General features: G+C 36.9%; 1 protein-coding gene and 1 long non-coding RNA gene across 6 annotated transcripts in view; one reads left to right on the top strand and one right to left on the bottom strand.

Annotated features, from left to right (window-relative positions):
* Window positions 1-17778, top strand: part of galnt13 (UDP-N-acetyl-alpha-D-galactosamine:polypeptide N-acetylgalactosaminyltransferase 13) — a 40580-nt gene extending 22802 nt beyond the window's left edge. Inside the window, exons 9-14 of one of the 5 annotated variants that reach the window (XM_057335304.1) lie at window positions 840-979; window positions 2081-2179; window positions 2317-2451; window positions 3167-3196; window positions 5030-5241; window positions 9162-9267. In XM_057335304.1, coding sequence (XP_057191287.1) covers window positions 840-979; window positions 2081-2179; window positions 2317-2451; window positions 3167-3196; window positions 5030-5215 — 590 coding nt within the window. In that variant the 3' untranslated portion in view covers window positions 5216-5241; window positions 9162-9267. Of the gene's footprint in view, window positions 1-839; window positions 980-2080; window positions 2180-2316; window positions 3676-5029; window positions 9051-9161; window positions 13104-17412 lie in introns of those variants that run through there. The other 4 variants (XM_057335303.1, XR_008963103.1, XM_057335306.1 and 1 more) reach the window with 4 other exon arrangements.
* LOC130555251 (uncharacterized) overlaps window positions 1-25696 on the bottom strand; it is a 74168-nt gene that overhangs the window by 47608 nt on the left and 864 nt on the right. Inside the window, exons 2-3 of the long non-coding RNA XR_008963104.1 lie at window positions 23041-23230; window positions 22695-22816 (exon numbers count right to left, since the gene is read on the bottom strand). This is a non-coding gene — a long non-coding RNA (uncharacterized LOC130555251). The remainder of the gene's footprint in view (window positions 1-22694; window positions 22817-23040; window positions 23231-25696) is intronic.

Genomic DNA, 25696 nt, shown 5'->3' with positions numbered 1-25696 from the left:
GATTGGAGATTTGCCATCTTTTATTCATGCCTGCCATTGCGCTGGGTGTCTGAGTTCAGCACGGCTGCTCATGCATTCACGAACTTCTCTTATCTGAATCTTGCCCCCAGGGAGAAGTGGGAAATAGTGGGCTATAAAAAACACAGTATTCTGTACAAAGACAATAGTGAGATTAGACTTTACTGTTACCTCTGTGGTAACACTAGAGAGTGAGCATGTCTGTGTGTGTGTTTGTGAGATGGAAAAGTAACAACAAAATGTATTTCATGCAGTATGTAAGAGTGGTTCTGCCCCACAGTCCAGAGAAACTCACAAGATAATGTATCATCTACACAGACAATAAGAGAGAGAGAGATGGCAGGAGAGGGGGGAGAGGTCGCAAAAAATATCAAGTGTACATAGACTTGCTGAAGTGAATAAGAATGTCAGAAACTCTCTTACTACTGAATGCCATGAATTTATATTACCAGTTTTTTTTGTAGTTTGACCCCATTGACTATCATAGTGGGAAAAATTACTTTAGAATTGTTTTGTTCTGTTGAACACAAAATAAGATATTTTGAAGAGTGTAGGACAGCAATTGTAATTTTTCCTACTATGGTAGTCGATGGGGTCCAAGAACCGTTTTGTTACAAGCATTCTTCCAAATGCGTTAATCAGAACAAAGAAATGTATACAGGTTTGGAACAACTAGAGAGTGAGCAATTCACGACAGAATTTTCATTTTTGGGTGAACTATCCCTTTAATGCCAATATCTTCATGATGTCATCGTATCTATGATGTCATCGTTATCTGCAAATGACCGCTCTCTCTCTTTTACGTTTGTGTGTGTGCACAGGTGTGGTTCGGGTGGATTATGGAGACGTGTCCTCTCGGAAAGCTTTAAGAGAAGCTCTGAAGTGCAAACCATTCTCATGGTACCTGGAGAACATCTACCCCGACTCTCAGATTCCACGGAGGTATTACTCCCTCGGAGAGGTAAACAACTCTAAATGTTATTCTTTTCAGATGTTGTTTGGTCAGATGGTGCTTCAGTTTCAGCCTGTGCACATACCTTGCATACATATGTGTGATTATATTAAAGGGATGGTGGGGAAAATAAATACTATGGGAGTCAATGGGGGATGAGATCGGTTTGGTTACTGACATTCTTCCAAATACACTTATACAGGTTTGGAACAATCTGAGTAAATAATGGCAGCATTTTGGGCTGAACTATCCCTTTAAGGGCTCACAATAATGTTTAACAAACACAACACAAGGAAACAATAAGGTTAATCTTTTAAATATATGACAGCTCGTCACTATAATGTTCTATTTGATATTTTTTATATAAAAAAAATCAACCTATTTACATTATGTGATGTGTGTTAAGTGTACATTTTGGGACTTTTTAGAAAACTAAAAGGTTGATCTACAAAGTCTAACTTTGTTCTATTAGGTACTGTTTTTGAGTTTATCAGTTCATTGGCACACAAGAGGACCAAACAGCATCAGCTTTTTTTATCCCTATTTTTTCAAATCTTTTTTAAAATTCCAGGTTCCTACCTAAAATTAACATCTGTATTAGATGAAATATTTACCACTTCCTTTTATGCTTTAATTGAACAAGAAAAAACTTTACACGTTGACACATTATTACAACAGATTTTAAAATATTTTGTAAGTAAATTGTTTGTGTTTTAAAAAACGATTACTTCAATGAATGTTGTACGAGATAGAACTTTATAATTCCAAGCAGAAAGTGTTTTTTTTTAAATAGAAGGTTCCGCAATTGACCTGTTCTAAAAATCCCATTTTAAAAATGTTGATATGTTATCCGTGTCATGTATGTAAGAGGCTATATGGAATGCAAAAACTTTGAACCCTAATCTGTTCAGAATGTGCACAAAACCTTTTCATTCCAAGGCGACAAGCTGTTTACATAAACTATGCCTGACTGCAAATAATGTCAGTGTGAGACACATTTTTTAAGGTTATCCTCTAATGTGTGCTTAATGATCAAACACCATGTTTATTTATAAAAACGTGTCTTTAGAACTGGAATTGCACATACTATTTTTCCTGTTTTGTGTTTAGATCAGAAACGTTGAGACCAATCAGTGTGTGGATAACATGGGCCGTAAAGAGAATGAAAAGGTTGGTTTCTTCAACTGCCATGGAATGGGCGGCAACCAGGTGAGGACATCCCCACTCATACGGATGTTTCTTTTTTTTAGCTTCTTTGCTAGCGCTAACGTATTTTATAATGAAATGAATACTTTGCAAATGAACTTTCTCCACAATAATTCCCAACGGATCATCTTGTTCTGCAGGTATTCTCGTACACGGCTGATAAAGAGATCCGTACAGATGACCTGTGTCTGGATGTATCGCGGCTCAACGGACCTGTCGTTATGCTGAAATGTCACCACATGAAGGGAAACCAGATGTTTGAATACGATGCAGAGGTACATAATCAGTTTGCAGAACTCAGTTACGGCTAGACAAATCGGAAAATAATTACTGTGCCATTTAAAGTCAAGTTCACCGTTAACGTAAGTTAAAATAAGTAAAGGTGACACGACATAGTGATGGAGCTATGAGGATCATCATTGTGGGCTTGTTTAAGAAAATGAAGCTAATACGTTTTAAATTCAATTCAATTTCACTTTATTGTTGGAATTTCTTCCAAAATTTGTCTCACGTCCCACAGCGCTTACTGTCCTACAATAATTCATGTTCACATCACAACACAATAACATTGACAATACCCATAGACCCCCATACATTTACCATTCATTTAGAATCCCAAGATCTACTTTGATCCCCAATTCTGATTGATTCATTTTATCGACTCATACACAAAGGATATACGTAGCCTATGGTACTCTCAATCTTCTATTTGAAGGCAGCAGTTGGTATTCCTCGTACAGAATAAGGGAAGGATCAGCCACCAGATGGTGCCACTGGATGTAACACATTCTGTATCCACCCGACTGTTCATGGTGTGACACTACTTTATTTTTAGAATGACCAATACCAAGAGCTGATCCAGAATCAGATTTCCTCCTTGTCTGGATATCGATCACAAGTCCTAAGCCAGAACAGTGTGTCCGAGATGCTGTGCACTTAGTGCTCCTCGAAATGGCCATTGATTTGCTTTTCTTTTTGTACATTTCTTAGTATGTGGGCAAATGGGAATATGATTTTAAGGTAAGATAATGTTTTGTTGAAGTTTGGTGTTTGTGATCTAGACTCCCACTATAGTTGCAAACATTACATTGCGAGATGTTTCGAAATATAATAGCGTAGGTTAATAATACATACACAGTTGTAAGGCTGTACGTGTCATTCAGAGTGGTCACATTGAGAAATATATCCGATTACTTTACGCATACTGTATCACCCCCCTCTTAGGTTTCCACGAGCCTTCGTGGACATTGATTTTCTGTGAAAGTACCATAATCGATACTTGAGATTCATTGCGACATTCTCAAGATATCCAGAAACGCATATCACACACACCATAGTTGTTTACAAAGCAAAGAAGGCCTTACTGTAGACAGCTTTGTAACTGTCGATATCCCTTACAGTTGATATTACAGATTATACTCCGGGTCCGGGTCGATTCCAGTTCTTATATTATCAAATAAACGAGTCTTTGATTTGAGAGAGGACATCGCACTTCAGCTGTAAGTGACCTGACTGCTGAATCGCAAAGAGGCTGAAGAAATCAGACGCCATCTAAAAATAGAGCTCCGTGCCCTCTGTGGCTTCACTTTTCATATTAGACACATGCATCCAGCTCATAGTTTCACCTCCAATTGCACGGCATTGCAATTATTTTACAGTTTTACAATTTTACACTGCATGAGAAAATTGATGATCTGCTCAGTTTCTGGCACTGTTTTCATCACTGCGTCTCATGGCATCAGCTCCATTACACTTTATTTCAGTCATTACCAGACACAAAATAAAGAGTTTACATTTCAACACTTTTTGCATGATTCCCATTAGTTCCCTTTCCTGAATGTCCACAAGTCTTGGGCACATTTAATACTTCACAAAAATATCACAAATGCATTTGGCAGATTTTTTAAACGAAAAGCTATACTGTACTTACAGCTCTTCTAATTGAGTTACAGGAACATGTAAATGTAAATGGTGAGATCACATCTCTGTCTGGGCGTAATTTTTTTTTACAAAAAATGTACTTGAGTATATAGTTAATGGCAAAGCAAAATATATAAATTACAGTTAAAAACAAAACGCCTTTTATGTGCCTGAGACTTGTATAGTACTGTGTACTGTAAAAATAACTATAGGATTTTGTGTTAATTTGCACAAGTTTTGCACAGGTTTTTAAAGTCAAATTTACTTACATTTTTTTGTAATGTTTTTTTCACACAGTTTTTTCAAGTAAATTTTACTTCATTTTTCTGTCAAATTTTTGCACACGTTTTTTAAAATAAAATTTACTTACATTTTTTTTGTAATGTTTTTTTCACACAGAAAAATTAAGTCAAATTTACTTGAAAAAACTGTGTGAAAAAACATTACAAAAAACATTACAAAAAAAATGCAAGTAAATTTTTCTTTAAAAAACGTGTGCAAAAACTTGACAGAAAAATTAAGTAAAATTTACTTGAAAAAAATGTGTGAAAAAACATTACAGAAAACATTACAAAAAAAATGTAAGTAAATTTTTCTTTAAAAAAACGTGTGCAAAAACTTGACAAAGTCAAATTTACTTGAAAAAACTGTCAAGTTTTTGCACACGTTTTTAAAAAGTAAAATGTACATTAAAAAGGCTGTGTGCAAAAACGTGCACAAATAACACAAACATCTTACTAGTTGTTTTCTACAGTTTCCATATACAGTTTTTTGATAGGACTTTATTTTAAGGTGCCCTTGTTACACAAATATATTTGCTATAAATGATGCAGAGCAAACCCTAAACCACACCCTAACACTAGTAAGTTGTTTTTGCTTTGACCTCATTATTATCATATTTGTTTTTTTATCATATTTCATGGCAACCGTCAGAAACGCACCTTCCTTCACATAATCACCCAGTCATGTCTGACCATCAGTCGGTTGGAGGATGGAGCGTATGGCCCAACTGTGGAATACTGCGATGATGGCCCCCTTCAGGCCTGGGTGCTGCGCAACTTCACCCGTCTGGAGGTCTTTAGGAAGCTCTACTACAGCCCAACTGATTACATTCTGTAACTACCACAACTTCCTGTTTATGGCAGGTCAGTTCTGATAAAATCAGCGACCCAACCCAAAGTCAACGGAATGGAATACATGTAACAGTGTTACGTAATCAGGATACGAAAACAAAAACGAAAAAACTTCGGTACAGTTAACACAGATTACAGTTACATTTTGTGAAAAAAGGGAATACTATCAGGATTACATTGGTTTCATTTAAAATCAGTATTTTGGCATACAGTGGTTCCTGCTTCTGTTGTCAGTGATGAGCCACCTGCTGGTGCATGCGCAAATAACACGTCTACTAAGTTTTTTAATATTTATTTTGAATTGACTGTATTTATATTTGACTAAGGAATCCAAAAGTAATCAGATTACATTACTTTTATATTGGTGCTTGGATTAAGTTCCTTTAAGGAAAAGACATACATTTCACACACGTTTTTCACGTTTTCATGTGAATTTCATGTGTCTTTTCTTTAAGGGTTATTGAATACGTTTTTATGAAGTAATTTGTAACTGGAATGGAATACAATTTAAAAGTAACCCTCCCAAGATATCTTTTCTGGATTTTACTTTGGGTATTTACCAACAGCAATGTACTAAATATATAGCATATTTTCCTTTGCAAAACATGTAGATGCAACCATATGTAACGTTTGGTCTGAGAGAAACATTTGAAATCATCTTAACTTCTCTAATGCAATCTTGTTTTTAAGATATGTATTTGAGCGATTGAGCGAATCTGTTAGTAAAGTCCTGGCTCATAGTTGAACTGTTAAGAAATTTTAACCTGAATTTGACTTCTGGGGTCATGGCCTACATTCCAGGCAGGTTTTCATGCATTTAGAAGCAATTACTACTGACCTTTTGAGAGAAATAAAAGAGGACAGCATCTCACAGGAAACACAAACGCAATAACATGTCTGCTAGACATATCCTGGTATTTCAGACATTACATTTGAAAGGTGTTGTTATTATATTAATATTTTATTTTGATATGAAAACCTGCTGGCAACCAGCACACCACCTACACCGGCTTTTGTTGAGCACGATCAGAGAAGGCGGTTTTATTCGAGGTTGATTATCTGTTCGTGGTGGTTTGAAATGGACCTGTCTTTGTTTACGAGCTCTTTTGAAGTGATCTCATTGTGAAAGGTTTCTTTCATGGCCCCGGCTTTCGCAGACTCGCGGTCACATGGCAGCTGCGCTCATCACAAACAGAATAAGGTTTTTTTTATATTTATTGTCAAACCCCTGAATTTTAATGGCCACTCGAGTATTTTTAATATGCATTCTGATTTTTTCATCATGGTCAGACATCAGTGTTTCATCAATGCTTGTGTCTTTATGTTTTCAACATATACAAGACTTTTTATTTTATAGTTTAGAATTAGCATAACGTCACAATTGCCCGTCTGTGTGGACACTAATACAGTATATAGTAATAGTTATTGTCATGGTGTGAAAGGCTCATAACACCTCCATCAATTAACAAGTACAGTTTGTTGTGTTACATATAGATAAGGGTCAAAGACCTTAATATGTCCCCATCAAAAGAAATTCACAAAAGGATTTTATGTCCATAGAAAGCACATTAAATGTAAGTAAAAAGTGTACTTTATGGTTTCAACTAAGTTTATGGAGAATAAAATGTCAAAAATTGTTTGAAATAATGTAACATTGTCATTCAGTGTAACAAATGTACAAATTCAAACAACATGCTTATTCTGACTTAAAGAATAAGGGAGCATATTACATTTTATTGTGCTTTATATGAGTATTCTTATTTACAAATGGGCAAAACCTAGGATAATGGCCAATTTTAAAAAAAGTAAAATTACAACTAATTAGCATTTGGGGTGAAAGTTATTGTCTTTTAATATGTCATAAATAGATTTTTGTTGTAAATATGCCTGAAAAGATTGTTACACTGAATGACACTTTAGTGGGTGTCTTCTGTAAATCAGGGAAAATGTATGATATTTATTTTTTGCTCAGAAAAACAAAAACAAAAATGCAATTAACTTCAACAGAAAACTTTTTCATTTTTTTAACAACAACAATTTAAAGCAGTATTACGCGTATTGTTTCTATGCTTAAAGCCTTTTTCATCTTTGACCCATGTATATGTATTTTTTTATGAAATACAAAAGGTAAAATAATTTTTGCAGAGCATTGAACATCAAATAATTTACATCATGAAGTTCCACAAAAAATCTAATAAAATAGTAATTCTATATTCCAAGTGAAAAACTCAAACTAAAATCATGAACAGAGTCACAATTACGCTGTAAAACTTTGCTGTAGTTTTGCAGCAGGTTTGCCAGTAACTTACTTGAGATTGAATGACTTTCCTAATAGTACTGTTTTCAATTTGAGTTCAACCAAAATTAAAACATTTGACTTTTGAGATTCAAAATGTGCAAGAAGAGACCGGCATTAGCACAGAAACACTGCAAAAAATGACATTCTTCCTAAGCATTAATTTTTTTGAATGAAAATATTTGAAACTTCATAAATGACGATACAGTTACATAACAAGAAAAGTCACCTAAGATATTAAGCCTTGTTTCATGAAAGGAAATATAAGAACTAGGTAAGTTTATGTTTAAAACATGAATAAAATAATAATAAATTAAATCTACAGTAAAGTACTGGCAAACCTGCTGCAAAACTACAGCAACGTTTTACAGTGTAGGTAATGATTTATGTTACGTTACACAGGACACGCATTGGTCGGTTCACTGTATCACGTGTGCTTAGTGTTAAACAGCAAAATCATAACAAGCATCAACATGTGAATTATACAGTAAAATAAAAACATATTGCTAAAATAAACGAATTGCGTGGAGATGTATTGATTTTATCGGTAAACTAATCTGGTTTCATTGAAATGTTGACTTAATGGCAGACTTGTTCTCTAGTGAAAACATGTTGTATGTCAGATGTGTCTTTTACCACGAGGAATATTTGTGACACAGAAGTTTTTTTCTTTAGGTCTTATCTGTCACAAATAATTGCGATATTACAATGATATCATCTGTGATTTTTATTTCTCATTGGCAGCTAGTGGCTGTTCATGATGAACTCGGAATGCTCAATGATTCATGGTGAACCTGCCACAGCATGTGGTCCAACTCATTTATCTTTCTGTCTTCTGCTTCATCTGTAAAAGAGTGTCAGAGCCTGAACAGTGTATGGTTGAGGAGAGGCAGAACAGTGAATATTCTCACCTGTGTCTCAGTGTGAGAGAGTGACTGATTACCTTCATTCAGAGCTGTGGAGGAGCAATCATCTGCAGGCCGGAGGCATTTTGGAGCATGTGTCTGAACTCAGCAGGGCTGCAGCTTATATTACATGATTCTGAACTTCTGTTGCATGGCACAGTGCGTAGAAACCACGTTAAACGACTTAAACAGGTCCTATTTGTCAAAGTCTTTACTATGTTTATGATGTGCTAAACAATCGGTGTTCGGGTTTTGCGCATTGTCATGTTGGAAAAGGGACTGTCGCTATACAATTAGAAGCCCTCTCTCTCGCTATAGCAAGCAGTCACATCTTTTCTTATACATTTATAGTGTTTATATTAGGGCTGTCAAACGATTAATCGCGATTAATCGCATCCAGAATAAAAGTTTGTGTTTACATAATATATATCTGTGTACTGTGCATGATAATTTTGTAGTTGTTAACACATACACATACATGCATATATTTAAGGAAAATCTAAAAATTAATAAACATTTATATATAATTTCAATTATGAGTAAATATAAATAAATACATGTAAATATTTCCTAAATATTCATGTGTTTGTATTTATAAATACAAAATTAATATGCACAGTACACAGACATATATTATGTAAACACAAACTTTTATTCTGGATGCGATTAATCGCGATTAATCACTTGACAGCCCTAGTTTATATATATAAATTTCAGTCTTTTCCCCACAGCGGCTGACACTGCTCCATGTAAACAGTAACCAGTGTCTGGACATGCCTTCTGAAGACGATAAGATGGTTCCTACTCTCAAAGACTGTAACGGCAAGCGGTCACAGCAGTGGATCCTGAGGAACATGACGATAAATATCTGACGGAACAATCAACCTCTTCAGACCAAAATCTTGGCACTGTAGCCTGACAATACCAGAGTTTAAAGCCATCTTCAAAGCGCTTCAAGGCTTTGATCAGAACCACAGAGCCCATTACTGATCCATTAGTGTCTCCAACACAGGCTTGTGTCTCTGCTCATGTTTGAACAACTCTGCTTTAGAACTCAGATTGACCGGTCTGGGGTCAGATCAGAGCCCATCAGTGGCTCTCAGTGAGGTTTGAATGCTTACTGCCTCTGATTTGAGCTTGTGTCACGGGCTGTCATTGCTGCTCATCGTGTGCGGGACATCCGGTGCCTCTTAATTATCTTATCCTTCATATTTTGGAGCAGAAGAAATTGTGTTGGCCTATACGCTGACTGTTAGCTGTGTCGGTCAGTGGATTGTGCACTGACCATACTGTATTAAGCGCTGCTGTTTCCGAAAACTAACTACTACTGTCTTTTATGTCTTTTATTGGGGCTGCAATATATACAGTACCTGCCTTAAGAAAACCTGAAATCATAAAAGCATGTAGACCGTAGAAATAACTAAAGAACAAGCGTTTCCAGATATCACATATTTCAGATAGTCTGTCAATTAAAGGGAAAGTTCAGCCCAAAAAAAAGAAATTTGGACGAATGCTTGTAACCAAACAATTCTTGGACCCCATTGACTACTATAGTAGGAAACATTACTTTTTTTTGTTCTGTTGAATAAATTTCTAGAAAATGCTCTTTATGTAAGCATTGTCACATGATTCTTTGTCACTAAACACACAGCAGAAATGACTGGTGTTTAGCAATATTTGATTTGAGCAAAATATTCGTAATGATTTAACCACATCAGCTAAAAAGAAGATATTTTGAGGAATGTCCCTGTAATTTTACCTACTATGGTAGTCAGTGGGGTCCAAGAACTGTTCGGTTACAAGCATTTGTCCGAATATCTTTCTCTGTGTTCAACTAAAAGAAAATTATAAAGGGTTTGGAACAACTAGAGAGTGAGTAATTCGTGACAAGAGTTTTCATTTTGGGTGAACTTCAATTTTGGGTGTATTTTATCGTATTTTGCATAGCTTTATTGTTTTTTATGCAAAGGTCAAACCCAAAACTGTCAAACTGTTAGCTACATTTTAAAGCTTTACACACTTCATAGTGAAGACTGGTGTTTAGCAATATTTGATTTGAACAAAATATTCGTAATGATTTAACCACATCGTATATTTTGAGGGTTAAATATGACTTGGACATTTTTTTGATGCTCAGCAAAAATTTGCAGTGCATTTAGGAGTGTGTTATCTTGTGTGTGAATTTGTTAATCTATGTTATTTGTATATATGTATATCCTGGGGACATTGTAAGAAGTACCATCATCATCAAATGCATTACAGTGATCCTGTCACTGATGTAAATTCTTCCTCAGCATGGAAAAGATATTTAAGTTAATTGTACAAAATATGATCTAGAACTTTTTGAGCTTTGTTGTATATAGTAAAATAGCAAATATTTTTTTAAGCTAAAATCTAAAAACAAAACAAAAAAACGATGGACATTTAAGTGAATGGGACTGCCCGTTGAGGTGAACTGCCAGTACAGTACGTTTTGGTGAGCTGGATGCCTACACCTCTACTGTATGAACCAATCTAACGTATTCTTAAAGTTTGTCAACCAGTCTGTTTACCAGAAAAGAGCCTTGCATTATGATGTTGGTTATCTTGAAATATTTGCTTTCAAAGGTTTGAAGGATTTATTGAATGCATTCATAAGCCTAAGAAAGAGTTTAGTTCCACCCAAATGAGAAAGCCCTCAAGGACACTAATAATCTCAATAAATATCTCAATATCTCTTACATTTTTCTAGATTATCACCCGCATGGTACACAGGTCTGTACATGTAACTTCATTAAACCTTAAATGTGTAACTTTGTATTTGTCTTAATGTTAACTGTTTGTAATTTTTTGATCTGAATCAACTATGTTTAATAGATTGATTAAAAAAAAAGAACTGTGACCTATAATAAACCATTTGTTGTTAAATGTTTAACTTTTGTTTTTATTCATCTCATGCCATTTGGACTAGGTTGTCCATCCGTTTAAGTAGTCTTACCTGCATGATTGGTGATGTATATGACTTCAAAAGTTCTGATGCGGGTTTCACCCATTTAGCATAGCAATATTCATGTAAATTAGAACTATAATCACCTGAGAAGGGGAAACGACTGCCTATACCAGGCTTGTGTCACCAGAAAGTGATTAGTGATGGATGGAATGCCAATAATTCACCAAGGCTGTGTCCGAAATCGCCTACTTCCATACTATATAGTAGGCGTAAATGAGTACGAGTCATGAATAGTATGTCCGAAACCTCAGTTTTCAAAAAACAGTAGGCGAGAAATACCCGGATGGTCTACTACTTCCGCCGAGATTCGTGAGTCTGGATCGGATGGACACTTCTCTATCCCATGATGACAGGGGAGCTGAGCAACGGTCAAATCAAACAGCACATTCTTCAATTCATTGTGCCAGTCTTTGTTTGGAAACCGCTCTCTGCTTCTGCTGACCTCCAAAGAGCTGCTCAGAGGTTGAAAAGCTCTGCGTGTGGTCCAAAAAAGGGACAGGGCATGTAATGGACACAGCAATAACTATGTTGGGTCCTTTTCTCCAACGGCGAGCGGCTGCAGGTTTGAGGCAATCGGTGGACACGGAGAATGTCTGCAGGAACCCACCCTCTTGATCGAAGCGAGTGCCACTAGGAGAGCCATATACGTCATTGAATGCAAGACAATGGCTTCCCCTAGAAGCTCAAATTGGCCCCTCTGCAGGCCCAGGTCGTTCTGCCCGAGAAACCTGGAGTCAGGATTGGCCGCAATAACACCTTCATGGATTCATGGCTTGTTCCAGGGTGCGCAGATCCAGAACAGCCTTTCTTTGGGATGATGAAGTACGGGCTGCAAGACAGCTGCTGGAGGGATGGGCTTTATTGCATCCTTTTTAGAAGGGTGAAGACATCCCATGCCGTGGGAAAGCAGACGGCTCAGCACACCTAAAACGGTGCATGGCAGGGGAATCCACAAAAATGGCTGCTCGTCTGACTGCCGAAAACTCAAGAGTTTGGAAGGCTGCGAAGAAAGGAAAGGCCCAGGGAGTAGGGATACAGCTCTCTTTGTGAATATGTGGGCAAGACGGGACAGGGCAGGATCTGTACCTTGCCGATATGAAGACAATGGCATGGCGTCCAAGGTCGGGCTCACTGTCCTGGCAGTATTTCTTGGTATCTCCCCTTCAAGGCTGCGTCGATGTATTTTTAATCTAGCAGGCTGTAGGCAGGGAGTGGAGCTCTACTTCTTTTGGGCACTGACGGTTGCAGGGTGCCAGTCACAGGTGCGACAGCGCGCTCAACCCGAGGAACGTTGAACAATCCTTTAGCCGCCCTGCCGTCAAAAAGGTAAGAACGGAGGAACAAGGTTGGCGGAAAGGCGCTGAGAACAGGCATTCCACATCTTTGTCACTTGGGGGAAGAACAGCACTGCGGCGGAACACAATTTAACATCGCACTTTGACCCCAGGTACCACTGGGGCGGAGAGCTCAACTACCAGGAGGCGGGAATTTGGTAGAATCGTCGGCATCCGAAAACCATCCATTTTAAGAAAGAGAACATTACATGATCATTTTTTTGTTAGGGGCTTTTAAACATATACTTGTCCTAACCAGCACACATTGTTTGTTACTTAATTGATTAGATAACATGACCTTACAATGAACAGTAGTTCTCCTGCATTTATTCATTGTAGTTCATGTCAATTTCAGCATTTACTAATACGTTATAACGTTATAACTGTAACATTAGTTAACGCACCATGAACTAACATGAATAATTGCACTGACATTAATTAATATTAACAAAGATTAACACATGCTCAGCGTTAGTTCATGTTAGTTAATGCATTTACTATGTTAACAAATACAACCTTATTGTAAAATGTCACTGTATTTATTTATTAATTCTTACTTTTAAATAAATAATAATGATATTAATAATAAATAAAGTTTATTTACATTTCAAATTGCCTATTATGTTATTTATTATTTAGTACTATTATATATAATAGTAACTTATTATATTGTATTTGTGAAGTCCATGCATGATTACATCATATACGCTTGTTGTGTGTTATATACACTATATCTGATTTCTCCATGGATAGGTCTTGCTTGAGAGCACACACACACATACACACAAACACAAGCACACACGCCCCCCACCCCCCACCCCCACACACACACTCACTCACTGCACCAGTGGTCAGACACCCAATTCCCCAATCTCCCCTTAATGATGAACACACATCCATGACTCCGAGAGCCCCCTCCCCAATGACAGCACGCACGCACACACTTTCTCCATAATCCCATAACAACTCCCTGAGGAAAATTAGAAGGCAGTTTAGAATAAAACTGCAATGTCTCTCTCATTAGATGTTCCACGGCATGGGTCCTGTATAGATAATAAGAGACTATTTTTATCATAGAACCCAACATTAATCCTCCTTTTAACCATTGACACTCAGTTCAAAGACTCTTTCACAATGGAGATGTGATTTAATATCTTCCTACCGTTGCGTGTTAAGGATCCAGAATCAGTCATAAGTCCATAATCAACTCGGTGGGAGTTCAGAATATATCAGCAAAACACAACTGGGCACTTTCATTGTGTAGTGAGACACAACATATCGTCGCTGTCGGGCAGCGTATCCTCGTATCTCCAAAACCATCATTTTTCAGGAAGTTAAAAAAACTGCATATTTTTTGAGTTATTAAACATTGTATCGTTAAAGTTGGTATTATACCTTATATTGCTATCATATACTGTTGTGTACCAACATTAACACAACATTTCCCCAAAACCATGTTTAATCGGAGATACAAGGTTTATAACTCGGGAGTAGGGAGATACGAGTTTACGCTGTCATTGATAAGAATGGTACGGACACAGACGTCGCTGCTGCCAGCAGTGTTCATCAAAGTCTGCGGTCGCGTTGAGCCTTTTGACAAGAGACGAGGCTTTAAAAGCTAATGAAAGCTAATGATTGTGGTTACATACATCTTCCTAAACTCTATTTTAAACGGTAGAGCTATGAGTGGTGCAATACCAAAATAAAACGTTAAACAGGCTGTCTAATATAGGCGGAAATTAATCTGCACACAAATAAAGTCGGTGGTCGCATTGAGCCTCTTGACAAGAGAAAAGGCTTCAATAGTTAACCAAAGCTAACGACTGTGGTTACATACATCTTCCTAAACTCTATTTTAAAGGTTTAAGAACTATAAGTGATGTAATACAAAAAACGATGAGCTGACTAGGCTGTCTAATAGGCGGAAATTAGCCGAATCTGCTCGCAAACTTATCTTCGTGGCTCACGGACTTCCTTGTGCACCGAAGGATTACAGCTATCGATTTTTAACAAAACAGGCCTATTCAAATGTATCTAACCTAGCTATTTTCACTCGTTATTGTCTAAAAAAAATTAAATCAGGAGACGTAATGCCGAGAGGCTCCTGCGGAGTGAAGAAGAGGTGGAGTTACGAGACTTCTCAGACAGTTGACGTGTCCAAGCGAGTTAAGAGATTTGCTCTCAAGCTATTTTCAACACTTTAGATTGGTTAATAATTTGTAAAAATGACAGACCCACATGGGGACTGACCAATAGCATCGATTTGTGAAAAAATATGAAATTGACCAAATTTGGACATAGGAGGTTTCTGCCCGACAGCGACGATATACAGTATGTGTCTCCCAAGCAGTTTCTCTTCTGTGCTGTTTGGAAAGGTCTGCTCTTGACACTATTTTTAATTTTGTTCATGTTTGTACATCCCAAAGTTTGTTTAAGCCATTTTTCCACAGCAAGAACTTTTGCTGAATTTCTTCACTTTAAGTATTGCTGAAGTCTAGTATTTATTGTAAACCCCATTTTCTTTTAATTTTCCATATCTATTTTCAACATTTATTTTCATATCTGTTATTTACTACTAAAGTCCTCAAACAAAAGTGAGTATGTTTCAAACATTTATTTTCAATAGAAACATGGACCCTTTTAATTACTACAAGCTAAAAAATATTATTCCCAGCATAGACAATTTTTTGTACAGTCAGGCGAAATCATGGGGTAATTGTGAGCGCTCATGTGGTTCTATATAAAAAGTACGCGCATAGCCGTGCAGCCTGTGAACAGCTTTATGAGGATTTTACAACCTACAGATCATTTTAAAACATTGAATTTTTTTAATGGCTTTAAAAATGGCACTGCTCGTTTTAATTTGTGAAATATAATTTAATTAAACACTACATTTGACTTAGTTTGACCTATCAGAAAGTAAGCTTTTTTTGCGGGGCAGAAAATCTCTCTTGCAAGGCAGGGGAATTGGTTTCAATGTATTGTATGCAGATAGCCTTTATCACTTATTAATGCCTAATGCTTTTCACTCACTAATTACGTGCATTATTTAATTCTAGATAGGCTATATCAAGGCCAGCTAGAAAGCTTCTGCAATGGCATACAGTACTGGATCTATACACCCGCCAATTATAAATAAAACGTTTATTGGCTTGTTTTTATCGGCTCATTAAAATGACAATCTGAAATTAAGTTTGTATTTATTTGGGAAGGGATTCATTGGAAAATCTTAAGGGACCTTTTTAAGAGACTGGTTTTACCAGTATATGGCACTAGGCCCTTTTTAAAAAGGTTATTGTTATCCAGTAGCAGCAGTCGGTCATAACATATCCAAAAAAACAAGCAACTAGCAGTATATGGCTACAGCAGCAATCAGAGAATCCTGGTATTTTTTATATCTATTTGAGTACAAGTCAGCTTTACGTAGACATTACACAAAAACTTTACTGTCCAGTGGTAAAAGCCTGCAGGTTCATGAGAAGAACTTCAAATAAACTGTTCTTATATTAGTTCTGCCTTAAATGAGGTAAATCCCTAGATCCTTATGTCAACCGACTCTGATCTAGACACCACCGGAAGTGCTGGATTGGTAGGTCTTTCGAGTTTCGCTTTTCTGAGAAAGGATGTCACACAGTAATGTGGGACTTAATTTAATTATTAATCATCCATTTGACGGGCAGTGTTGGGCAAGTTACTCTGAAAAAGTAATTAATTACTAGTAATTAATTACATATTCAATAGTGTAATTAGATTACTGTGCAAATTACTCTCTCCAAAAAGTTTTAATTACTTATTACTAATTGCTTTCTATATCCTACATCAACCTTGATTAGTTAAGTGATTCAAGGATAGACATGAAACTGCTCTTTTAATTCATTCGAATCAATAATATAAAACTACATGAAGTAGTATAATTAACGGTCCAAAGTATTACAAAAGTGAAAATGAAATATGAATTTTGATGTCAATTCCACTATTGCACACACATATACGTATATCACACAGTATTTAGTTTAATTGCATCAGAAGTAACTGTGGATAAATTACATTACTTTACTTACTTTGCTTTTTCAAGGGGAAAGTAATTAAATTACAGTTAGTAACTAGTTACACCCAATACTGTTGACGGGTGATATTACCTTGCATCATCAAATTCCAGGATGGTATGCAGTTTTGAACCATGCAAATATTTATGTAATTACTACAATATACTACAGTACAGTATAATATAACATAGTTTACTCTAGTAAACACTCATTCATACACTACTACAGCATGTTTGGGTCCACATGTGGGTGCACTTTATCCAGACTGCAGCGGTGTGAAAAATGTCTCGCTGAAGTAGCCTTATCTTAACCTGATTCACATTTTATAATGTTTACAATAATGATTTATTATTTGAGCTGTAGGGGCAGTTTGACTTTATTTGACTTCAACTCACCTAAAGAAATACAGCTGATTCCAAAGAGACCATTCCAAATTTCCATTTAGTCAGTAGTGACATAGTCATCCAACAGGAATGTGAAAGACTGACAGCATGACCAAACACATGAAAACTGAAAACATGTTTTCACTTAATCTTTGAACATTTCCTAATTACATGTACAAATATTACTGTTGTATTGCTTAAAAGTGAAAATGAACTTGTTTTCTTTGCAGTATTTGAGGTCTGAAAAAATGCAGAGCCTGATTTTTTATGTTGGGATCAGTTTGTTCTTGGCGTCATCCGACCGGATGGATGTTTTTATTCATGTCAGATGTGACCCGACATGACATTTAAACTGAAGAAAGGAGGAGAGATCTGTGGAGAGGACCGAAAGACCTCCTCTTTAAGCAAGCTGTTAATAAAAGCTCTCGGCTTCACGTTTCGACTTGTTTTGAGTTTCTTTAAATAACAGTGCAAAATAACTGCTGAAGATTTATTTCTCAAGAGATAAAGAGCAGGGGAGAGACACCAAAGGGCACAAAGATCCACGATTAAAAACCGTCTCAACACTTCTGATATTTGTGTGTGTGTTTTGTATGTGCATTTCCCTTATGCATTGTGCTTTTGGCATTTTGAGATGATTGTAAAAATGAAAGCTTTGCTGGTCAATGTCTCTCTCTATCCAGGATCTGAGAATAGAGTTGCTCTTAATTGGGGTGGGGGCTTGTGGTTCAGTCGCTCCAGAGAACAAAAGGTTTATTTTAATTAGTGGCTGTTTCAAGCATGATTCTCTTGAGAAATGACAGATTCTGAGTAACAGTGAAGAGGGATTACAGCTGGACATATTGTCTAAATTCCCAGCGTGGAACACAGAGACCCACATCTATTCCATCATGTTACTAGCATAATAACAACCACAATCAAACCACATAGCTGGACACCAACATAACACATTGTGTTTTGGTAGCAGCCACCTTTAACTTTGGCCAACATTGCCAAGTGATAAAGAGTAAGGTTGACCCACTCCCAAGTCTACACTTGTAGGTGTAAAATAAAGGTGCTTCAAAAGGTTCTTCAATGGCTTTTTTGTCTAAATGGTTCCATAAAGAACCATTTGAAGAACCTTTCTGTTTCACAAAAGGTTCTTTGTGGCGACAAAAGGTTCCTAAGATTATGAAAAGGTAAGTTAGAGATGGTTCTTTAAAGAACCTTTGACCGAATGGTTCTTTGTGGATCCAAAAATGGTTCTTCTATGGCATCACTGTGAAGAACCTTCTAAGCACCTTTATTTTTAAGAGTGCACACCATGTTCTAGCCCCAAGATTATAACTTATTCAAACTTTATTCAGATTAAATTGCTATCTAGTTAACACATCACTGATATTCAATTGCCATTGTAAAGTTTTGACTACATGAACAAATCATGTAAAAAGTAAAGTAATCCATGTGGCAGCTCTATAAAACCTACAGTATTCTGAAATAAGTGTCCTTTCTCATCAGCAATCGTATCCATTCTGATCATTCTTTCCTATTACCCTCATAATTTACCATCATCCAACACTGCAACATTACAGAACACCTGAAGCGTCAACAAAAATCAACTCAAAAACAGAAAATTCTACCGCATTTCCTCTTGACGATGAGAAATTGTGACTCAGAGAGCTATTATTGGCAATCGATACCTTGACGACAAAACAATGCATCCCAATATCACCGAAATAGCCAATCCCCCACTATCCCACAGTCTCTGAGAACCACTGAAAACGACTCTAATAGACCTTTACTGAGCTCACAATGGAGTCAAACAACCTCATGCAATAACTCTGATGAGAGTGATCAAGGCGCATGGTGGCAAATGAGAGAATGATTGTCTGAAGGGATTGTCTGTGTGACCCTGCATGAAAGTGCTGCGGGAGAATTTAACTCAGTCATTTTGGCTCGCTTTTCCTCGCTGATTAAATGAATACGATAAATCCAAGATCCCCCGCCAGGCCTCAACCCGACTATTTTTATAATATGGGTTACACAAGTACAAAAAATCAGTTTCCTCTCTCTCTGGAGAACAGGCTATCAGTTTTAGAGTGGGGTCATTACTCTCAGGAATCGGAAATGGATACTGAATTGGGGTAGCCAACTAGAGTTTTCTGCCCCAGAGTATATCACGTATAACGTACGGTATATCACCAATGTTCAATATTCAACTTTTGGTTCATAATTAATTCAGCACAATTTATGTTAGATGCATGTGTAACGAAGGCCAGCCAGCTGATCTCAGAAGGAGCCCAAGGGACAGACACTAGAGGCCTTCAGTCTCCTTGTTGGAGCATCCGACTTCCATGTCGGACTGATTGCTATGGGTTCAGGTAGGACAGGGTTATGCGTAAATGAAATTGAGTGGATTTTGATGAGGTCTCCAAAATGCTTGTTTAACCCATAAAAAATGGTTGAGTGTGTCCATATTTACCCAACCATGGGTTGAAATAACCCATGTTAATTTAACCAGCACACCTACAACACCAGCACAAACCTGGCTGCGAGACCACTTCAAACCAACTAGTTTAGGCTGAGTTTAGCTGTGTAGCTTTAATTCAGAAGGGAAATGTTCTAATGTATTACTGTAATGTATCATTTCCGAAGCTCATTTTTACCCCTCTACAAAATGATTCTTCGCCCGCATCACCCCCTCTTCTGTGGCCGTTTTTTAGCTGCTGTCTTAACAAGGGAAGTTTAAAATGCATTAATTGCTCTGCACTGATGGAAGATTATCTGCACAATTAAAATAATTGTTCTGCCAGAGCTGTGCTGGAAAAGTCCCTTGTCACAGTTCTTGCGGGAGTCTGGCCAGAAATAGCAAGATGCCGATTGCCGTTTGCTGCTGAGCACAGAGGGGGCAGATCTAGCAAGAATGTCCTTCTACACCACGTAGGAGCAAATCCAAGAAATAACAAAACAGAGTAAATCAGCATTTTCATTGGTTTGTTTTCGGCATTGTAGATCACGATAAAAACCTACCTAGGAAATGTGTTTTCCTTTTATTGTGTGTTTATACTATCTGTAATTATTGCTATGAGGTTCCCATCATTCCTTGTTTTACCTTTGAGAATTCAAACAATATACTGTTCCGAATGCCAGCGAGTTACCAGTTTTTTTTTTTTGTTTAAGAATTTTGCTATACTGCGAATTAACTGTTTTGTTAGTAACCCCCTATCTGAAACAGTCATAATCATCATCAGTTCGCTTGAGCATCGGCTGCGGCCGAAGGCAAGATTCCATACATGTACGAGAGAAGAAATTAAGCCCTCCCCAATCTGCTGGATCCAAGTTCAACAAGGGCGACCGGATTGTCTGAAACCCACAGGAGCATATATTTCTTTTCTTTGTAATGCGCAACATGATTCCAATAATTTGGCATTATCATCATGTGATAAGCATAAAAACATGTAATACACCAACATTGAGATACATTTTAGGATGGAATGCCATCATAGAGGTAAGAAACTGTCAGCAAAACATTTGAAAGCACCTTAATTTATGCATTGATTACTCATAAAGTGTGGAGTGATCTGTATATAATGCTGTCTTTACGCACTGTCTGAATAATCAGAAATATGGGTTTCCGAGGTAAAGGAGAAGGATTTCTGCTGTGACAGATATGCTCTATTAGTTTTTTCCACAACACCTTCATCGCACTGTCTTGTTTTTAAATTAGTACTTATACATGAGGTTAATCATTTGAAGCGAAAATAGCATGTATTTCACCAATATTTCAGAATAGTTAGCAAGCTGTTACTATAACAGTAGGATGTATGGTTAAAAACTATTACTGTGTAATATTTTACCAAGACACACGTTAGGCAACAATGCTCGCTGTTGTTCCAGCATAGTTCAACGATTCAAGCGTTACGAAACCATCGTTCCAACGATCAATCGCAAGCAGCATCGCAAAGTTGCATGGTTGGAACTACAGTTCTAGAGCTGTGGATAGAAGCATAGTTCCTTATTATTATGACATGTAGACTTACATGCATCATGCGTTTGAGAAAACCAAGCAAGCAACATGCAGTGCATTTTATGCCCATCATTCGAAATATATACAAATTGAATTGACATCTTTTAGTTCGTCCAGAAAATATAAGAGCTGTTTTTTAAAGTGCGCATGCGCATAATTCTATGTGCTCTAGGACCCTGGGGAATGCCTGGGCGGAGTGACGTAGAAGGAAACGTATGAATGAATGAAATATCGTGAAATAAAACCACAGATAACAAAAACAGGATAACAAAAGTTGTCTTTAAATGCAATGTATGTTATTTACAGCAAAAATTTGACATTAATTCGATCAAAACGTCATTACTCCACCACCTGTATGGCGTCATCAACTAGATTTCTGAACCAACCTGGTTCAAACGATTGATCTTCGACAGAGTTACTATGGTTTTGGGAAACAGTCGTAACTACGTCATTAATTTCCCCAATGATGCATCGTACTATGGTGTTTAACAAGCGAGCTATGTCGTTGTTTGGGAAATGCACCCCAGTTTGCCAGCAGCAAACTCAACTTTTGTTGGCCAGTTGCTCCTCAAGTCCATGACATCCGGTTTAAGTAATAAGTGCTTTGTTGGTATATTGACCCAAAGTACACAAGTAACTAGTAAATGAACTGAAAAATGGCAAAAAAAAAAGGTTTTGGAATTGAAAAATCTGGGTCTTGACCGTAACCCAATTGAGAGCTGTACACAACTCTGAGAAATTGATAAAAGGAAAGAGATTTTAATGGTGAAAAATGTATCATTAACATTTGTGAGCATTTCCAAAAACATTGTTGCTGTTTAAGCAAGGTCTACAGGTTACAAAATATTCCCTTATCTTTCATTTAATTTCCATAGAATCTCAACCTTGAATCTCTACCGAGGTTTTTTCTCCACTTATACAGTACATTTATAGTGGAGTTTTGGTTTCTTACCACTGGCTTACTCACTGGGAGACTGTATATGCTATTTGCATGTTATGGTATTATTGCAGATTGTTTTGAAGTTTCCAGTAGGGATAACATTTAAAATATTATACTTCAGTTAAATAATATACTTCAATTGAACAACTTACAGATTCTAACAATCCAGCATAGTATATATTTCAGTTAAATTTCATTGCACCTCGCATAGAGAAAATCTTGCAGTAATACCAGGTATTTTAACATCATGTGCCATGTTTTTATTTTATTTTAATAATTCATCTATTATATTATTGAATTAAAATGTACGTAAAGCTGCTTTGCAACAATGAAATGGTAAAAAGCACTATATTAATAAAGTTGACTTGACATTCCATGTTATTCTGTGTTCTTAAAATGCTCAAGATAAAACAAAAACAAATTACACTAATGTACCCCACACATCATTCTGGCACCAAGCTCTTCCTAAAATGCGCCACCGAGAGCTTCTGTTGTGTAGTGTCGGTCATTAGTAAAGACTTGGAGACAAACAGGAGCTCCTCATTAATGAAGGAAAGAGCACTGACCTGCTTTCACCCGGCACTCATTAATAACTTCTGACGGTTCCATGAGGCTGAGATGCTGCTCTTATCTGACAACACACCATGGTTCAGATTTACAAGACAGGCCACGGAAAAGTTCATTATCGCTGAAAAAATATGCAAAAGACCAGTTAAATCTGAATACTAATGGGATAAATCATTCTATCATTCAAAACATTCCATAAAAGGATTCTAATAAATGATGCACAGTTAATGTTAATAGTGGTGCATGTGGACAGTTTAAATGACAAACAGTATGTAAGATTGTTCATTCAAAAATAATGAACACAACAATTTTGTTATGGATACACCCAGCCTGTCAGATTCTCACCTTCCCGGCACGTTCAGCTTCCCCAGACTACTGATTCCCCACACCTGCCCCCGACAATCAGTTCCCTTTAAATACTCCACTCCTGCACCTCAGCGTCTGGTCTCTTGTGAGCTACACCAAAGCTTACCGGACTCTCCAAGCCAGGCTCTTCCTCTTCTAAGAAGTTCCCAAGTTTTCCTCCCATTGTGGTCTAAGGATATGCAAACATAAGGAAAAGAACTGTGACTCATCCGATTATACTGTTTCTGCTCAGCATTGCCATTACTTACCTGTTTCTCCAACGCTGTTGTTCCTGTTTACAGTAAACTGTTAAACTTACCCGTTCTCCGTCTTTGGGTCCCTTCTGTGTGCTTACAATTATGCATAAAAAAAGAAACATTTTTATTTCCAGACATCTGTACACTTTAATTAGAATTTACGTTCTGCTTGCTGTCTTCTGTATCCATATGTATCCATCTATTCATGGCCAGACTAAGAAAATGTGGCAAATTGGGCGGAAAAATACCTATTTCGACAGACAACAAACATATTGATTTAACAGCCTATCACCAACCCATATAACCAAGTCGTTTGTCCTTCCCTATAGGAGTCTTTCCTGAATTAGCACCTCTACTGGCAGCAGGTGAAACTTTCCTCTACTGCGACAGGATTGATGGTGTTTACATTGCAAATTACACTATTCAGGCATTTTGAGCAAATAACCCATTTATTTATAATAGAAAATACAGAATACAAAACTCTACAAAAATCTTTTTTTAAAAAGAACAAATATTCCAAGTGTACCGAGGTCAAACGATTGATTTGTATGAGGAACAGATGCAAAAGCAACTACGAACATCTTATAAATAAAGTTTTATTGTGGTGTGTGGTTTCATTAAAAAAACAACGTTAACATCCACAGAAGCTTTCTATTACACTAAAGGTTCTTTGTAAAGACAAACAGACTGTAAGAAAAGACCACCGATTAAAAAAAAGGTAAGGATTTTGAAAGGTTGTTTGGGGAACCAAAGATGTTTTGGCTGTGGCATCAGTGCGAGGAACTTTTCCACAATATTATTTTTTAAGAGTGTACAATGCACTGTGTGTTCTGAAACCTCTCCAACATGGATGCTATTATTTTTAAGTTTAGCTCCTTTGTGTGATCGGACCAGACGGACAATCCTTGGGCACACATGACCCTGATAATGGTTCACTTATTCTTTCTTGAATCACTTTTGGAAGATAATAATACTGCACCCTGGAAACACCAGTTGTCTAGCTATTATTATTTTGGCTGAAGATTTTGGCTTTTTTGCAAGCTGGTTTTGCTTGCACATTTTCTTGCTTCTTGCTACACATTGATGTGCCATTGCAATTAGATAATAAATGTTCATTACTTCTGCCCTCAGTGGCTGATCAAACAATTCTGTAATGGGGGAACGTGGAGGGACAGAGTCCAGGGAGTGAATTTCATGGGGTGGGGGGGGGAGGATGTATGTGTATTAGTATGTATTTTATCCATGAAATGGCCTCCAAATGTTACACACTTTTTATACACAAAGTGGCATTTTTTGCATCTATGGTTTAATAAAAAACCATATACACTGTGAATCTCGGCTATTTCCAGCACTGTACAATATAATACATTTTTTATATATTACGATTATATAATGAATTACATAATATTATGACAGAAATTGTAATTAAAGAAATGTGTAATAATGTTGTTTTAGCATGTGAATGAACTTCTTGGAAAGACTTGGAAAGATTTGGTCTCTGGGACACAAAGACAGCGCTCTTATTACCTCCAGTGACCAGCGGAGTGAACCTCAGTATTGTCTTAAGATTGCTTGAAGCTTCTTTGAATTACTGTGTACAATTTCAGTGGCTTTACAGGGACCTGATTTTCTTTAACCGGTGCAGATCAATAATCTTTTTATCCTTAAATGATGGGAGGTGTTGCTCATTTTTGTCAAATGCAGCAGAATGAAAAACCTTGATTTTTAAGACACGCTCACGAACACGCACAGTCGCACACACACATGCACACATGCACGCACGCACACACGTCTGGTTTATAGGCGTAATATTTTTTTTATACTGTACAAACCGTTTTATCCCCTACCCCTAAACCTAAAGATCATAGAAAACTTTTTGCATTTTTAGATTTTTAAAAAATATTGTTCTGTACAATTAATAAGCTTTTTTTGCCCATGGGGACCTCAATTTTGGTCCCCACGGTGACACGAGTCCCCATGTGTTGGTGTGCATTCTGGTTTAGGTCCCCACCGGGATATAAAAACATGTCCACACACAGACCCTAACCCTAACATCTATGTAAAACAGTCTGATTTATTTCTATTTCTTTACATGACAAATCATTGTATTATGATTTACTGGAGCACAGATGCAATCCACAACAATATTGTTTACAGAAAGCATCAGGATTCTTCAAAGTGCATCTACATCTATCCAATGTCTCGGTAAATCAGAACATCGACACAAATCAAATTAGGCAGGTTGACTACAAGCAATATGCCAGGCAGGTGGCTGGTCATTGCTCTCCTTTGATGGGAAAATTACATTTGAAATCCACAAGTTATAAATAGGCACACAAAATAAATACATTAAAAAAGATGAATCTAAAGGTAAATGACAAAAGAATTTTCCAAGCAAG

The sequence above is a fragment of the Triplophysa rosa genome, linkage group LG6 (genome assembly GCF_024868665.1).
Source record: "Triplophysa rosa linkage group LG6, Trosa_1v2, whole genome shotgun sequence".
In the NCBI taxonomy this organism is placed as follows: Eukaryota; Metazoa; Chordata; class Actinopteri; order Cypriniformes; family Nemacheilidae; genus Triplophysa; species Triplophysa rosa.
This window is presented reverse-complemented; position numbering and strand designations above follow the sequence as displayed.